Here is a 17,674-nt window from a genome sequence, read left to right as displayed (position 1 = left end):
GCAACTAAATGTGAAGGTGGTATCTTTTGTGAGGGAGACAAGTTTCCATTTACAGTTTGCTCAGAGAGCATTGCAGCAATTGGTACTAAATTACCCCCCACCCCTCCCCTCCCACTCAGAGAACTTTTCCCCTCCAGGTTGAGTGGGAGTAACCTGTCATGAACAAGTAATATGTGCAGGGTTACATGTTGGCATGCAGACCTGGCCTGAAATGAAAAGATAAGGACATGATGAGCTGATGGATTCAACATTTGGCTCTTCTGGAGTTTATCCTGGATACTGGACTATGAGGAGTGTGATGTAAGAGGGGGGCGGAGCCAGACCGATTCAATAGCTGGACTGTGTGCTTTGTGGCGTGATTTGGGCCCCAATTTGGTTCCCCATTGTTTGATTGGATGAGTCCTAATGTGGTTAAGTAATCAGGCAGATTGCTGCTTCATGCATTTCTGAGGGCAGGGAGTTGTCTGTCCATTGCTTCTGGATTTCTTCGCCAAATCATGCTGGAAAACATGCTAGCAAGTGTTACTCAGAAAACAGACTGAAAACCACCGGCCATTGTTGAAAAAGCAACTGTGGTGTGAGAGCTTGAATGGTGGTTCCCCTGAAGTGTTAAACCATGAAAACAAGAATCTTTTTCTCCTGGATTAACATATGATCAAAGTTCTCTTTATAAACAGGGCACTTACCGCCAACCTGTGGATAAACAACACAGATTTGAAACACCAGAGAAAATTGTGTCGATGCAATTTAGAAGAAGCCTGGAGGTGACCTTCATTCTTATTTATAGGTCATAATGTGATAAACATTTCAGTGGATTTCAAATCTTTTAGATGTCACAACAGTCACTTGTTCATCATGCTGCACAACATAAATAAGAAACTGAAGCATGTATTTTATTACAAACACAAAAGTTGCCCACAGCAGGCCTCAGATCTAATTTCAGATGAACTCATAGCCCACAAAACCTCGATTAAAAAAAAACAACCAAAAAAAAAACAGCCACACGTTGACCCGCCTGCTGTCTGCAGGCTGGTTAACTATTGTGAGTCACATGTAAAAGGAAGTGGACCGAAAAACACAGTTCCTGTTTAAAGCATTCACTACATCAGAATATCCTTTGAGAAACTTTCAGATTGTTGTGGCAAATTATTGCTTCCCTTTTTTTTAACCTCTATTGTTGTATTAGTGACCTTCCTGACCTACAATCAGAAGATGGGAGACAGAACACTTGAAAGCCGCCGCTATGGGAATAAACCTTGTTTTTATTACCTACTGTAGTTATATAATATCTTTTTTAAGTATAGCTCTAAAATTAAAAGCACTCTTAAAAAAAATGTTTCCATTGAGGCGGTTCCTTTTTTAGTGTACATAAGCAGGAAGTAGGTTGAAACGCCATGTAAGGTTTATTTTGGATGCTCTCTCTCAACCTCTTCTCTCTTTTGTTTTCATTGTTGCGTTCTGCGTTCTGCTCTTTTCACACTCAGACAGTTACCCTCTACCCTTTATCCTGCATACAGGGATCCATGCATATGTTTACACACAAACACACGCTCACGCACACACACACACACACACACACACACACACACTTCTCACCCAGTCCTCACACAGTCCCTTCCTGCTGCTATTGTAACACAGCTCGCAGTTCTCTTTTCGGTCTGGGCTGCAACTGCCACAGCTGCTGCAGAGGAGGATGTGTGTCTGAGGGTGTGTGGGTCTGCGTTCAGCGTCTCTCTATCTCTCTCTCTCTCTCTCTCTCTCTCTCATCACAAGCTGATTGTCTTCACGTGCTTCAGTTTGCTTTCATTTCGGCCATTTGGATTTATGGCTTCTGTATATAGAACGGTAAAAGCATGATGGACATGTACTCCAGAGTTTGGTCAAGTCACCGGGCCAAGCAGGGCTTGACTCTGCCGGTGGTTCCTCAGGTAGGTCATCGAAGCAGCTGTTTTTTTCTACATCATTAAACTTCATTGTCAGTGGTTAGCATAACAGTTAATTTTAGCGTGTGTTAATATGTTTTGATAACCAAATGGCTTCCTGCTTGACACGCTACATCTGCTTGTGTGTCGTTTCCTGAACGTAGAGAAGTTCCAAATAGTGACTGACATTGCTACACCATGGTTTTGGTGTTTGAGGATTTTTATGTTGCCTTTTAAAGAAGCACTTTGGCTGTGGCTTCAATCTCAAACATGTATTGTTGAGCTGACAGAAGCCACAAGCATCTCTGTATTCATGGGCTTCGACAGTTATAATTTGTTGACATCTGCTGTGTGCTACTGAGTAATCGAGCAACTCTCAGGTATGACATCATCCAGACCTGCCGAACAAAGGTTTCAGAAAGAAATGTAACGGTATTAAGACAATGAAAAAAAGGGTTGAGACCTTCAGCGTGCATGCTTCCTTTCATTTAGATTTAGGTCGTAGAACAATTGATGGGAAACGGTCTGATCAGTTACTTTACAAACACTCTTCACAAGTTCTGCAGAATCCTGACAAAGTGTTTCCAGAAAAATGCAATGTCACAAGTGTCATTGCCTGCAGAGCAAAAGTCCCTGAGTGATACTCGTCGTGTTGTAGTACTTGAAATCGGTCTTTGGCTCAAGTAGCCTCGGGTCAAGACCACTTTTTTGGAGGCCTCGGTCTCATCATTTTCTCAGAGAGGGCTGTTTCTCCACGTCGTAGCTTCATTGAGTCACAATTTGAATTTTATCCTCCAGTTATGGACGTAACCTTTTCAGTGTTACGATCTAAATGAGTGACATCCCCCCTTCACATAAGTTGATGATTCTTTACTCATATTTTTATGGTCTTGGTCTGTATCGGTCTTGTCGTGCTTTGGCCTTGGCCTTGGTCTTGACTCGACCTCGATCCTTCTTGGTTTTGCCTCGGTCTCGGAGCGCTCTGGTCTTGGGTATGTCTTAAGGCTGGTTCACACGGCAGGATTTTAAAATTGTCGGCCAATTTCCCAAACTTGAGAGACCACACACGAACCGATTTCACTCGCGAACGTCCCCCGATCAGACGGCAAATCTCGCAAAACCTCTCGAGATCAAACGTACGTCACCTCGCTTTCTGATTGGCTACGCGTCACAGTCAACAGGCTCGTGCTCGTTTCCCCTCGGGGGGGGGGGGGACACCACACATGATGAGAAATCGGGCCAAAACAATCCAATATGTTGAATATCCCCGATTTCAGATCGGAGCGGTCCCGACATTCTTCCGACCAGACGAGTACGGTCTGAACACACCACACACGGCAGGATGATCTTATAAGATTATTTTATGATGATCGGGGCGTCCTTAAGATTATCGGCAGGGGAGAATCGGGGCCAAAATCGGCTCCATTATCCTGCCGTGTGAACCAGGCTTAACCTCGGTTAGTTTGGTCCTGACTACAACAGTAGATACATTTAAAGATTGTTTCTTACAACAGCTGGTTAATTTTTTTTTACCAAGACACATTTGAGAGGATGTCAGGGTTTTCTTTATCTAACTGAGTATTAGTCATCGTCCACTCTCACCTCACGACATGATGCCAATAAGTCTGTTTACATTGACCTGAGAATCCCGGCGATGAGCCATATCCTGGTTTTAATCATATTCAGGAGAAACCTGGCTCTTCATATCACTGCACATGATAAAATGGCAAATCGGATTTCTCAAAATCGTAATAAAGGCTGTTTAACATTTCTGAAATGGGATTGTGATGTTTACACGCACAAGCACAAAAAACAGGATGTTTAAAAAGTGAAATAAAAAACCTAATACTCAAGTCCAAGTAAACACACTCAATGATGGGATTGTGAAGCTGTAGCAATAACAGTCACATGTAAAAGTGATTGCAATAAGAGTTTGCAGACTGCACTACAGTAAACTAATCAAGAATAAGACTACGGTCTGTTTGTTTTCTAAACAGGGAGCGTTATGAATTGAAATTGAATGAGGGTACTGTATGTATTTGTTCTGTTCTAATCAGTGGCGTTCCTTTCTCTTTGACAGTAACAAGTACTATCGTACTGTTTACTGCTGTGCATCTTCTTGTTCTGTTGTCCTGTTATTGCACAGAGGGCCGGGATGTTCCTGTGCAGCTATTTCAGAGATCAATGATGCAGCTCTTTCATTTCCTCTGTCTGTCTCTGTTTAGTCGATCCGTGTTATTTGGAATCGATGTTTCAGGGTCAGTCGTCTGGTCACCATTGATTGCCTCATGGTCATATATCGACATCAATAACGAAGCAAAGTCAGCAAAGTGGTAACATTGGTCAGACAGTTAAAAATACACACAGCTTGTAATGAATTTGTAAATGTGCTAATGTATCGCTCCTTGATGTTTATTTTACTTTTAAATAAACAAAAGAAGAAAAGAAACCATCATAAGCTCAAAGATTTCATCAGGGAAACAAACTTTAAAGAACCATTGGATTATTCCTACTTGTGTTTAAATGTGAGAACTGTTTATTGTTTTAGTTGAGGTGGAGCAAATTCAAATAACTTTATTCATCGGCATTTGCTCTTATTTTTTATTAACATGAGTTTGTTAAGAAGAAGCTACATATCTAGAAAAAAACAAAAACAAAGTTTAATGCAAGGTTCTGCAGAAGACTGAAAGATGGGTCTTTGTTTTAGAAAGTGAATTTAGAAAAGGTTGCATTGTTCTATATGCATTTTAAGATTCTTACATTTATAACAAAAAGAAAGTCAATTTAAGGACTCAACCGAGTTAGCAGAGCATCATCCTTATTTTGTGACATTGTTTTGTAGAGAAACGGCTACTATCAGATGAATGATTTTCAGTATCCATCCATCCATTATCTATTCCTCTTTTCCCATCCGGGGTCGTGTAGAGGCACATGGAGCCAATCCCAGCTGTCGTTGGGCGTGAGGCGGGTTACATCCTGGGTTTGCCAATCGATTACAGGGCTGACATGTAGAGACAGTCAACCAGCTGATTTTCAATAATTTCATCCTAATTGTAGTAAAAGATAAGTTTGCAGTAAAGTGACACTGGAATATAAAAGTTAAAAACAACATTGAGTGTTAGAAGATAAAAAAAGTTATGGACTGAGGTTCTTTCAACCACTGCCTACATGCTGTATTGCTTAATATCACTGATGCATATTTAGCACATGCAGCAGAGACACATACAGGTTTCAGGTCTTGTTAAATATAGAGTATGAGGCAAGCCGAGAAACAAGAGGTAGTTAAACGAGAAGTCTGCCCCTCTTCTTTTAGTTTGTGCTATCATGACTGCATTTAAGAAATTCTGCAGGTCAGTTAAGACCAGGAGTCTCACTGTGAGGAGGAATAATGGTCTCAGAGGAGCACAGGTGAGAAACGGTACAACTTAATAGTTTTTTTATTTAGGCTGGAGTCTTTTCTAACAGACCTGTGTGACACTAGTCACTGCACAGCTCAAGGACAAAGGCAGCTTTTCATTGCTTCTCAGTTTCACTCAAATTTTGGTGACAAACAAATAAGTTGTGTCGATCAGATTTGCATGCCATGTTCTAGCTGTACATCACGGCCTCATAAAGTATTCTTTATATGAAGGTAACGTGGCGTGGAAACCACATTCTGCAGTTTGGTCAAATGTAGCCTACAATGGAAGATAAGACAAGAAAATACCCGCTGAGTTAAATCATTACCCTAAAACCCTCCCTCCTGTTTGATTTACACTTAATAAAAACATTGGACAACAAAATATCTATGAGAAAATGTGTCTGTATTTAAGTTAATTCCACTTATTTAATAATTTAACTTATTATTTGACCACAGACATTCATCCATTTCCTCGCCACCTACCATTTAATAGGGTTACAGGATTAACTACATAATAATAATAATTATAATAATTAGTAATAATTTTTGGCTAACCTTCAGCAACAGTTTACATTAGCATTAAAACTACTCGTAGCTAACAGTGTGATGTGATGGTGTTTCAAGATTAAATAAAGGCAAAGATTCTAGCTAACATTATCATTAGTTAATGCAGGGTTAGCACATTAGCTTGCTAACTTGTAGAAAGATCAAAGGAGAGCTGTTAATCAAGCTAATATCTTTGTTTGCAATAAATGTAGGCATTTCCTCTAGTTAAGTTATGAAACTATCAAATAGTCATTTTAGATAGGAAGATGTTGAAAGCTAATATTTACTCTGTATAGTTTGAGTATTTTGAAAAGCTTTTTAAATACAAAGTATTATTATCATTATTTAGGTAGTGGGCTAATCAATCTATATTATAGCTATGGACTTTTTACTTTTTCTTATTAAGAACTCATCAAGGTTCTCTTTAAACTTACAAAGCAGAATGGCACAGTATTTGTTTTATTAGCAATACAGTCTTTTTGAAATATGAGCTTTAAAGTTGTGTGTGGTTGTTTTCTAAGCATAAAAAAATAGATGCATTTCGTGATTACTGTTGTTGGAGGAACATCTTTGTGGTAAAATGGGGTTTTTTTTTCAGCTGTGGGTTACTTCCTGTGCTCTTTTAGGTGCAGAAGGCTGATGTAATAAGAGCTGCACTAAGGCTGGTACTTGACACCTCTTGAGATGTCTTTTTTCCTGTGAAATTCTGTCTTCATAAGGAAGGAGAGGGGGGGAAAAACGATCTCATTGTTGGTACACTGACTTTAGTTTTAATTCTTGAGATGAACTTGTATTTGAGGCTCTAATTTTGCACCATTTGGCCTTTTTGCAGGTGGAAAATGAAAGTCTCCGTTCAGCTGTGTATGTCAATGTAGCACAACTTCGCCAAAGCATCTCAGAGTCTCCCCCGTCGGCTCCTTCGTCCTACTCTCCTTCATACCTTGATCCAGAGGGATGGGAAGTGCATGTTGACCAGGAAAGCGGACAGGAGTACTACTATCACCCCCCAACGGGGCGCACCACTTGGGACAACCCATTCCTAGACTCCCCCTTAGACCCTGAGCCACCTCCAGAAGAGGATCCTTGTTCCCCTTCGCCTCCTCCTCTGTCTCCAGCCCTTTCCCCATCCACCGCCTCGCCCTCAGGGTGGACCTCAGATTGGGAGCAGTTGGTGGATGAGACCAGCGGTCAGCCTTACTTCTACAACCCAATGTCTGGGGAGACGTCCTGGGAGCCTCCAGAGCAGCTGAGCCCGTATCCTGCTCAGCCGGAGCCCATGAGTGTGCACAGGTTTCACGAGGATGGGCCGGTAAGGACAGCCTGGCTGCTCTACTTAGCCCCTCTCTGTCTCCTGTTTTAGCTTCACCCAGGGGAATGCTGTAAATACAGTCTGTTTTAATGGGACTAAATCTGCAGCACCTACATAGCAGACAGGACTCCTTTCAATTATCAGTGTAGCTACTCCAACAGTATAGTCCCTTACATTAAGAGGACATATATCTGTCAACATTTTGAATGCATTTGAAGTATTTCAGACTATCAGAAATTTCAAAAGATGCCAATAACAATATCTCCAATCATATCACAACAAAATGGTTTTCAGCAACCACTGTGTTGCAACAAATGCCCCCTTTCTGTCACATTATTTTTGAGCTAGAGAACAATGTTACTGGGCCAAGACAGAAAAACACATTTAGGCCATGTAAACGCTGTGACGTGTTAATCAAAGTCACACAGAAGTCGTTTAACTGTGCTTATGGGGTCACAGTGGAAGCGAGTCAGCTGACATTATGTAATGAGATGTAGCAACTGTTCAGCAAACTCTGCAAGTGTCAATTAAAAGAAGAATTCTTTGAATACTTGTGAAGATATAGAACAAAAAAATGCCGGACAGGTTCTGTCCAAAGTTAAATCACCAAGAAGCCACTGCGCTTTAAAAACCTAAAGGCTCAAATATGAGCCTCTTTTTCAATTAGTTTTAATAGGGCTTCTCAAAGAGCTCCTCAAAACGTGTGTGTAAAATGTCTTATTCTAAATCCACTCTGATCCTGTGTTTGATCATGCCTATAAACCCTCTGATTCAGCCCTGCTCAAAACAGGCTGTTTCTGTGTCTGTAGCTTTAAATGTAAATGAGCTGTGTCTGACCACGCCCCCTGTCTGAAAGGAAATGCGGCTTAGGCTTTCATGTAAATTGCCATTTGGTTTATTTTGTGAGAAAGCAGACCCAGAGCGCAAAACAAACACCTAGCTGTCGGAGTGTCACCCACCTGGGGGAGGGGCTACTGCCCTTTGTGATGTCATGAAGGAAAAATCTCCAAACGGCCTGTTTGAGCACACATTTTCTGAAAAGTGGAGCAGGCAGAAGAAAGGAAGAACTTTTCTCATAGCTGGGAGACATAGGCTAGGTACACATAGTAGGGTAAGGAAAACATGGTGAAGTTTGCACAATGTGACCATTAAAGTCCTGTAGAACCACAAGTTGTTTTATTAACAGTTTAACTTAAGAACACAACCAGCCAGACAAAGTTTTCATCCAGTAGTTTTTGTGCTATGCAAAGCTTAAGGGCTTATAGTTTTACCTTCATATTTACCCTAATAAAAATAGAGTATTGACCAAAGGAAGGCAGGGTTAGATTTCCCAAAATGTTAACTATCCCATTCAACAGGGAGGAGAAGAAGAAGAAGACATTCATGCCACGACTTTGAGTTGTTGCGAAAAGGTACACAAGCCAAGTTTGGAAAACAAGCCTTTTTCTTTTCATACAGCATGTTGTCTTTCTACTATTTTCTACACCCCAGCCTCCTCTACCTGAAGAGGACTACCCTGCAGAGAATCACCCAGCTGCAGAGCAGCCAGAGTCCTACGATCAGCTCCTTGCGACAGGCCCTCCGACCCTCCCTAAAGAGTACACACTCAGCCACGTGAGCAGGACCATCATCCCCAGGGCCAACCTTGACCGCAGCACCCATAATGGCTGGAACCTGTCTGTGGAACCCAGCGGGACCTGGGTGTTTACCAATGAGCACTCTCCAGAGCAGGTACATCCACACTTCAGGGCTGTCTAAAGTGCATTTTATTGACAGCAGTGACATCAAAATTATTTCTGGTAACAGTTAATGTGCCTTATTAGCCGAGCACATGCAAAATAACTGGAAGGTAGATATTTTGGTTTTGACTTCTGACCTGTATTGCATGTTTCCTGTTGAACAGCCAAACTGAGCTTAAAAAAATCCCCTTGAAATCATCTCAAAACATCAAACTGGAGTCAGGCCATTTACTTTGCAACGTGTGCGGTTTGAAAGGAGGTAGACAGGGGAGTCATTGCCTGATTATCAAAATGCTTTGGAAAGTCAAAAAAAATTGTCAATACAGCCAGCCTATTTTTAAAGCGGTGGTGCCAGACGGTCGTCAGACGTTGTTCCACCATTCAACAAGCATGTCAACATCATTCTGCATTTACAGTGCTGAGTCATATTGATTTTTAGCTCAAGAGGCTAAAGGTAAAAGTCTCTGCAACAACAGACGCTTCAGCAGCTCGTAATGCACACAGGACTGTGACGCCTTCACTTCTTAATGCCTTCTGTTTATTACCATCGCTGTAAGATATCATTGTCGATGTGACAGCCAGTCACTTTCAACATCTTTCTTTGGGAAAGAGAAGTCGTTTTGAGAATCGTTGTAATGAATACATTTACTTTTCCAACAGTGGATTAAGTCTGTGGATGATCGAGGACAGACCTACTACTATCTGAGAGGCGGCTCCAAGTCTCAGTGGAACCTGCCTGAGGTACAAAACCATTCAGGAATTCGGATCAATGCAAAACTTTTTCCACTTCATACTTAAATGCGATGGAAATATGTATCCAAAGTAGAGTCATCTTGTTTGGTGAAAAAGAAATGAATTAGGTCGCATCATCCCTCAAGAGTAAGAGATTTAGTTTCTAAAGTGAAATCAAACTGAACGTTGTTTTGGTCCCTTCAGGCTCCTGGAGCTCCTGGCCAGTCCAGGGTGGAGAATGGAGTCGAGGCAGACAACGTGTCAGTCATCAAAAACTGGAGACACACCATGGGACCTGCGCAGCTCAGCCCAGGCCTGGATGAAGGGGTAAACATTCACTCTCACACACACACACACACTTAGACCTGCATGCACATGTAAACACTGTCTCACACACTCGGGGTGTGTCAGCCGGCTTTGACTGAAAGCTCCAGTCAGGCTGAAGTAGTGCGGCTGAGTTTCTGCTTGATGACTGGCACTCCCATGTTTTTAAACCCTTATTTAGCAAGGCAAATCAGCTGTAGTGCACACGTATTCACGGTGACAATTCCAGCTCAGAGCTGCACAGGTAGAGTTACGAAAGTTCACAAACAACATACAAATTAGGGATTTTTTCTGTTGAGCATCTCAGCTCAAGGGCAAAAAAAAGTGGCAGTATTTGAAGCTTTTTTCCATCCACCATCTCTGATGCTTTTTCCAATTTGTCGCCGCGGTGGGAGCTGGAGCTGATCCCAGCTGTTATTGGGTGAGATCCTGGACTGTTGGCTATCCAATCACAGGGCTCACATATAGAGACAGATAACCAGCCACACTCAGATTCACACTTACGGCCAATGGAGAGTCACCAGGTTACCCAATGAGCATTCAAACTCCACAAAGACCATGAACGTCCTCTGCTTGCTCTGAATAAACAGAGCTAACCCCATCACCGCCGTGCAGCCGTAATCTTTTGCTTTTGAAGTCATAAATTGAAAACTTTTATTTTAGGAGAGTAATGTCATAACAGTACAAGTGTAAAATGGAGATATGACAAATCAAGTTGTAATTTTATGGAAATATTTGGCCAATTAAAACGTAACAGGCAGATACTCTACGTAGAAAAGAGTAGAAGTGATCTTGATAGTCATTGCTATAAAAGCAATGACAGACACTTTAGCAGCTCTTTTTCGGTAACACTAAAACACACACTTTAAAAGCAGAACATATACTGTAAATGCATGCATGAAGATGTGGCTATGTGTCTGTGCTTAAATAAGGAACTGAGCAACATCTGGCCTCACGCTCTGATCGCAGAAATGACAGAGTTGTTTTTTATATATCACTTTCGTTTCGTCATTGAAAGCTGCAGCTTCTCGAGAGGACTGTGTGTAAAGAAATGTTGAACTTATTTGCGAATTGTAACCTTCTCCGCTGCTGTCCGTTCACTGTCTGTCAGAGATTCGTCCCGACTCACCGGAGGAACACGTCGGACTACAGCAGCGACAGCTCCAGCACGGGAAACTCTCCAGAGACGCAGCACAATGTGAGTGAACTGTTTCACTTCAGCCAGTGTGCTGATCCTCCTCGTTAGAATAACACATGGGTGAATCTGTGACGTGCGCTCTGTGAATGATGCTCTGTGTGTTCCTCTTAAGGCGTTTGGGTTTAGAGCCTGGAGAAGCCCCTATTATCTGACGTCGAGGTGGCTGCGCTACAATGTGGGTTGTTAGTTTGAGCGCTCACCTGAGCCTCGTGCATAGATAGCTCAGTCTATCTATGACGGGCGAAGGGTGTAGATCATTTAGGAGGCGTTTGTTGCACTTTGAACAGGCATTTTTCATTCATTCAATCACAGCTTTCCAATCATTTAAAGGGATACTTCACCCATTTACATGAAGCTGTGTATCATTAGAAACATGGTAGTAGTGTTGAATGGTCGTGAATCCAGCCCTCATTTTGCCCTGAGACGAGAAAAATATGTTTTTCTTTCCCTGGAAGTTTTCTTCATGTGATGCAATATGACGCTTTTTGCATCACATGAAGAAAATTTCCAGGCATGATACAATGATACAAAGCTTCATGTAAATGGAGGAAGTATCCCTTTAAGTGCTGCAATTTCACGCAAATCAGAACCAGAAATACGTTGGCTAATTTGTCAACGCTAGCAACTGCAACAGGCTGCATGCACACTTCTTTCTTTTTGAAAGGAGCCAAAGGTCAGATTCAAACCTGCTCCTGCTTGGAGGACTATAGTCTCTGTAAATGTGGCGTACACACTAGATTTATCTACCATGATGTCGAAGTATTGCTTAATTGAACCAAACTTAAATTTGTCATAATTAGACGTCTAATAAAGGTAAAAACGGTGTAACCTTTTAGTCCCCATTCCTCTAAGACAATCGCCCTTTGATATGACGGGGATGGATGTCTTTCATATCATTACATATCTCACCTTTATGTTTCATCTTTTTTTTTTATCAACAACTAAGGATCCTTTTCACACCCTCAGGTGCAGAACTTGGAGAAAGCAGGAATTCTCAACAAAACTAAAGTTTCTGAGAACGGCAAGAAAGTAAGGTGTGCTGGAATTCCCTCTGAGGTCTCTTGCCTTTGCAGATGTCTCTCAAGTTTCAGTTTTTTTTTTTTTAGTCTCTGTCTGTTTGGTGTCCTGTGTCATCTCTAACCCCCCCCAAAGCTCCCCAACACACTTTGTTCTGAGGTCGCGATTCTCTGATTTCAGGAAAAACTGGACCCAGACGTGGACGGTTCTCCTCGGGGGAGTGTTGACGTTCCACAAAGACCCAAAGTCTACAGCACCAGGAGCCTCGGTAATAGAGACACTCAATAAGAACAGCAAGTAGATAAACACGCGTTAGCTTCAGGAAACGTAGCATGAACGTGATCTGTGCAGGAATACAACTAACTACTTTACACATTTCACTTTAGTCTCTGCTCTACATGCTACTTCGTACTCTTCAAACACTTCATCTCAGAGAGATGTTCTTTCAGCTGCATGTGTCTGTCAGCTTGTATTACACATTTACTCATTAGAAGTGAAGACATTCAAAAAGCTCTAAAAGGAAGTCTGTGCGACTTTTTCATCCAGTAGATTTCGCGCTTTGAGCACCAACCTGAAACCAAAACAAAATGCTGTCTGGCGACACCTGTTATATAATTAGTGACGTAAAGCCGCACAAACTTCTCAGGAGATGACTTCATCCCGCTGCCAAGGTTATGTACTGCAGTCAAGCAGAGCGCTCAAAGGAAATAGAAGAAAGTGAGCTGAAAGTTGTTGGGCTGTTACCTGGAGCTTTGAAACTGTGATTTGAAAGTAACATGTTGTTGCTTTAAAATTTAATTTCTACGCAGTATTACATCGTGTTGTTCGCACTTAAACCTCAGTGAGGACCTGAGTGTGTCATCCAGCGCTAATTAAAAGCTCTGACACCTGAATGCTGCTCAAGTTGCATTCTGAACATTTCTGCGAGGGTTGTTACTCAGTGACCACAGAATGAACCGTTCCTTTTTATTTCATTATATACAGCCTTAAAGTTTAAACACATTCTTTCACCACTTTGGCGTCCAGCTTCACGCCTTCAGGAGAATTCAGTGACTCATGAACTTGCGCGGTGTGGCGTCGCCTCTTTGAGGAGCCCTGAGGCCTGAGGGCAACGGGGACGTTGGCTGCTTTTGTTCGAGCGCGGCTCATTTCTTGGAATGTGGCGCCGTCAGTTTCGCAAACAGCTGTTTTCTCTTCTTCTTCTCCGTGCAGAACAAAACCAATCAGATAGTCCCGGAGGTGACGGTGGACCTGCGGGGAGCGACGATTGGCTGGGCCTCAAAGGACAAATCCAGCAAGAAGAATGTGTTAGAGGTAGATAGATAGATAGATACTTTATTGATCCCGAGGGAAATTCAGGTGTGTGTTTAAGTAATGCACAGAGCGACCCTCAGTGAAGGCTTATATCTGACAGCCATCTCTCATATTTACTGTGTATTTTTGCTTTTCAGCTGAAACACAAGCCTCTGTTTTTACATCAGAAATGAGAAAGTATTGTGATTGTGTGCATTCCTATTAAACAAGAAGTCAAGTTGAATGCTGTTGTTATCTCTCCTCCAGTTAAAAGGCAAGAACGGTGTGGAGTTTCTGATTCAGTACGACACAGAGAGCATCATCAGTGACTGGCACAAAGTCTTAGTCGACACCATACGACAACTGGTGAGTCTGTTTGTTGTAAATGATCAGAGGCGCTGCTTGTTACTCATATAATTAAAAATGCTAAATTACACTTTTGTGTAAAAATACTAGAAATCTGTTGATGTGTCGTACAGTCTAGCAGGTCGACGAAATGCAGGCTGCATCGTTCAACACTCCTGTTTGATTGACTCTCTTTGTGTGTGTGCCCATCAGGAGTATCAGGACCATCATTCAGACGAGGAGGACGGAGACTTGTATGAAAAGATCGCCCTCACAGAGCGAGATGACAAGGTCGGAGGAGGTATTGACAAGAGAAGACGTAAGACGGAAAAAAGAAAAACACGTTCAGCGTTCGGACTGTGCGAGACGGGTTAATATCACGCTGTGAATGATGTTTCAGTGTCTGAACTCGTCTCTTTTATTGATCAGCCTCCAGACCGAGCGTCACTCACTCGTCCAGCTCCGCAGGAGAAACGGATCAGAAGAGGGTTCGGACCAAGCTGATGAAGTTCCTCATGAAGCGTCCCACGCTGCAGTCCGTCAAAGAGAAAGGCTACATACGAGGTGACTTCTAACAGCGAGCACGTAAAGGCTGTTTGTTTAACAGGTGGAAGCTAATGCCATGGAGTCAGAGACCATGAGAGGACATGAAACAGGCAGTTAAAACAAATTAAGAAAAAATGATGGCGGATTTATTATTTTACATGCCTGTGTTGGCTTAGCTCCGACATATTCTTCGTTTACTGAGGATGTTCATCTCACTCCACCGTGGTCGTCATGAATTTCAGAAATGCAAGATTTCAACAATTGTCCACACATTTCTATGCAGTGAATCGCAATCACTCTGTGTTACCTCATAGCGTGGCGAAGCCTCATAGCGTGGAACTCCAGTGAAAGTTCCTACCGACATTTCGTGTAAAGTGCAGGACCTGAACCCAAAGGGGAACACCTGCTGGAGCAAATGAAACGTATTTGGTGCAGCAGCAGAGCCGTCGCTCAAAGTGCTTCACAGATAGTCACTCCACATGTACAGATATGTTTTAAAAACTGCCGTCGTTATGTGTAATCATAGTCATGCTGAGCTTCAATATGTTCATCCCAGCTGTGCTTTAATGTTGAAATCCAGTTTTGAATTGTAAATATTCCTCATGTAAAACAGGGTCAACTTTTGTCTTCATCCACGTACTGTACCTTTAAATACTCAGAATGACTTAGATAAAGCTTACATTGTGTCAGAATGCCATGTTATTCTTATTTTCCATGCTGCAATGATTATCAACATTCTGAAGATGTTTTTATCTCCTGTAGAAAACGTGTTTGGCTGCCACCTGGCCACGCTGTGTGCACAGGAGAGGACCACCGTTCCTAGTTTTGTAGAAAAATGCATCAAAGCAGTGGAGAGAAGAGGTGATCTACTCTGTTTCTAGCACTTTTTAAAAATCAGGTTTCAGGACTGTTACTGAGGTCAGTGTGAGTAGAGGATGACCTGCTGCTGCTGTGTTGATGTGCAGGTTTGGACATTGATGGACTGTACAGAGTGAGCGGGAATCTCGCTGTCATTCAGAAACTACGCTACAAGGCCGACCACGGTAAAGTTTACAAGTGCATTCACCTCAGTGCTTCTCCAAATGGCTCCATAGAAACAGAGCTAATGATGGAGCCGGTACTGTGTTTTGTTAAAGACGGCAGCGCCCCCTGCTGTGCATTGATGTTGTGTGCACCTGTTGTGTTCAAAACAGAGGAACTGGACCTCGAGGACGGCCTGTGGGAGGACGTGCACGTCGTCACCGGAGCACTGAAGCTGTTTTTCCGTGAGCTTCCGGAGCCGCTTTTCCCATTCAGCCACTTCAATGACTTCATCACAGCCATCAGTGAGCAGACTTTAAATCAACAAATCTGATGTGTCTCACCTTGTTTAGGGGAGAAAAACACCTTCATGTTTTTGTTCTGGTTGCCTCGTTGTGATCATACTGATGATGGATTCAACTTTTTTTTTTAGGGATTCCTGATTACAACACAAAGTTGGATTGCATTTATGAACTGGTCAAGACACTTCCTCCTGCAAATCATGACACCATGAAACTCCTTTTTGGACATTTATACAGGTATGTGTTGTTCCCCGGTCAAAACTGTGCTCATGTTAGATTATTTACAAAACTGAAAACGAACTTTGCCTTTTTACAAATTACAAACAGCTTTTCGATTTTGCTGAGGGTTTCAACAATGTACATTTTGTACATGTCATTATAGTAATTAAATATTTCAATTATACATGTTCCTTACACTCTTAAATGAACTGATCCTGACAAAATAAACCCCTTTCTTATGTCCGACAGGTTGATTCAGTTCGGCGAGGACAATCGAATGACGGTGCAGAATGTGGCGATCGTTTTCGGCCCGACTCTGCTCCGCCCAGAGATGGAGTCCTCCAACCTCGCCATGCACATGGTCTTCCAGAACCAGATAGTGGAGTTCATCCTGAATGAATACGAGCATATCTTCTACTCCAGCTAAAGCAGCCTCAAGCCTACGTACATTGCAGCCACGGGCGGGCGGACGTCCGAACATGCTCGAAATGCTAGATTTAAGTTCTGCTTGAGCACAACAAGCTTCATCGCAACATCTGAAACAAAACTCCTCTTGTAAAAATACATGAAAGGGCTCTTCAAGTTTTCCTTTGTCCGAATATTTGAGGTTTAACCAGGTGAAAAGTAGGTGAAGAGATCTTCAAGTTGAGCACATTTGAAGCACATTTAACACCAGTTGTGTCCAGATTTACATTATAAGAGGCTAACACTTAGAGAACTAGAACTGTCTCTGGCTGTATTGTTGGATTAGAAGTCAGTCGTAAACAGGTGGACACAGGTGGGGTCTAGATTCTTGTGTTAGAGATACTGAGCTTGTTGTGATGGTGGAAGAAGGACTGTGTCAAATTGCTCTTGCTCCCTGAGCCTGCACTGGTCTTAATCTCACAAAGTCACCTTCTATGTTTGAAGATTTTATTTTGTCTTAATTACAGTGACGACCGAACCCGAGTCATATCTGGACAAATGCATTAATGCTCTCTTTTGAAATGATAAACAGTAGCTTTCATCTTTATTTTAAAAACTTCATTGACATCGTTTTTAAATTGCAGGCCCAGTATATCACATGCCAACCACTGAGATTGTATTCTAATATTGTTTTTTTTTTTCGTGTGCTCAGAAGTCTCATTTGTACCTGTGAATTGAATTGTAATATAGAAATGTATAAAAAGAAATATTAATACAAACATCTGGCTGTGAAGTAGGTAGAATACTTGGGCAACATGTAGTGTATTTTAAACCATGCTTCATGTGAAGAAACTGTACAATAACTCCTTACAAATATAAAACTAGTCATGACTGTTGGCAGTCTGAACAGTGTGACTATGAAACATATATGGATTCTAGAGAAGATTTATAATCTGTAAATAGGAATAGATGGCATATTTATGCTAAAAGTGAGAGGTCAGATGTTATACAATAATAAAAAATAACTTTGTAAGAAAAAAAGAATGTTGTTTATTTATTTACATTAAAGTGGGTGCTGTGGACCTCCATCCGGGTGGACTGGGTTCAAGTCTGGCCTGTGGCTCCTTTCCCGCATGCCTTTCCTCTCTCTCTCTCTCTCTCTCTCTCTCTCTCTCTCTCTCTCTCTCTCTCTCTCTCTCTCTCTCTCTCTCTCTCTCTCTCACACACACAGAATTTATTTCAACTCAGTGGGATTTATTAGCATGGAAAACATCTTAAGTTTATTAAAAATAAAACACAAAATGCCAAACAAGATAAGCGATTTTAAAAGGTTCAATGTTTAACTTACTTTTTTTAA

The 17,674-nt window shown here is 41.9% G+C and overlaps 1 protein-coding gene across 3 annotated transcripts in view; it reads left to right on the top strand.

Moving 5' to 3' along the window:
- The window catches only part of arhgap27 (Rho GTPase activating protein 27), a 28,010-nt gene extending 10,649 nt beyond the window's left edge, over positions 1–17,361 (top strand). For 2 of the 3 annotated variants that reach the window (XM_079334148.1, XM_079334147.1), the window contains exons 3-18: positions 6,701–7,177; positions 8,669–8,908; positions 9,577–9,657; positions 9,853–9,975; positions 11,084–11,170; positions 12,137–12,204; positions 12,368–12,455; positions 13,400–13,501; positions 13,748–13,846; positions 14,039–14,144; positions 14,255–14,389; positions 15,134–15,232; positions 15,337–15,414; positions 15,565–15,696; positions 15,825–15,930; positions 16,162–17,361. In XM_079334148.1, the coding sequence (XP_079190274.1) occupies positions 6,701–7,177; positions 8,669–8,908; positions 9,577–9,657; positions 9,853–9,975; positions 11,084–11,170; positions 12,137–12,204; positions 12,368–12,455; positions 13,400–13,501; positions 13,748–13,846; positions 14,039–14,144; positions 14,255–14,389; positions 15,134–15,232; positions 15,337–15,414; positions 15,565–15,696; positions 15,825–15,930; positions 16,162–16,339 (2,199 nt within the window). In that variant the 3' untranslated portion in view covers positions 16,340–17,361. Of the gene's footprint in view, positions 1–1,659; positions 1,929–6,700; positions 7,178–8,668; positions 8,909–9,576; positions 9,658–9,852; positions 9,976–11,083; positions 11,171–12,136; positions 12,205–12,367; positions 12,456–13,399; positions 13,502–13,747; positions 13,847–14,038; positions 14,145–14,254; positions 14,390–15,133; positions 15,233–15,336; positions 15,415–15,564; positions 15,697–15,824; positions 15,931–16,161 lie in introns of those variants that run through there. The other variant, XM_079334149.1, reaches the window with a different exon arrangement.
- Positions 17,362–17,674: the final 313 nt, after the last annotated feature.

Source organism: Symphodus melops, assembly GCF_947650265.1.
Source record: "Symphodus melops genome assembly, chromosome: 21".
Classification (NCBI taxonomy): Eukaryota; Metazoa; Chordata; class Actinopteri; order Labriformes; family Labridae; genus Symphodus; species Symphodus melops.
The sequence above is the reverse complement of the archived record's forward strand: the minus strand, read 5'-3'. Positions and strand labels throughout refer to the sequence as shown.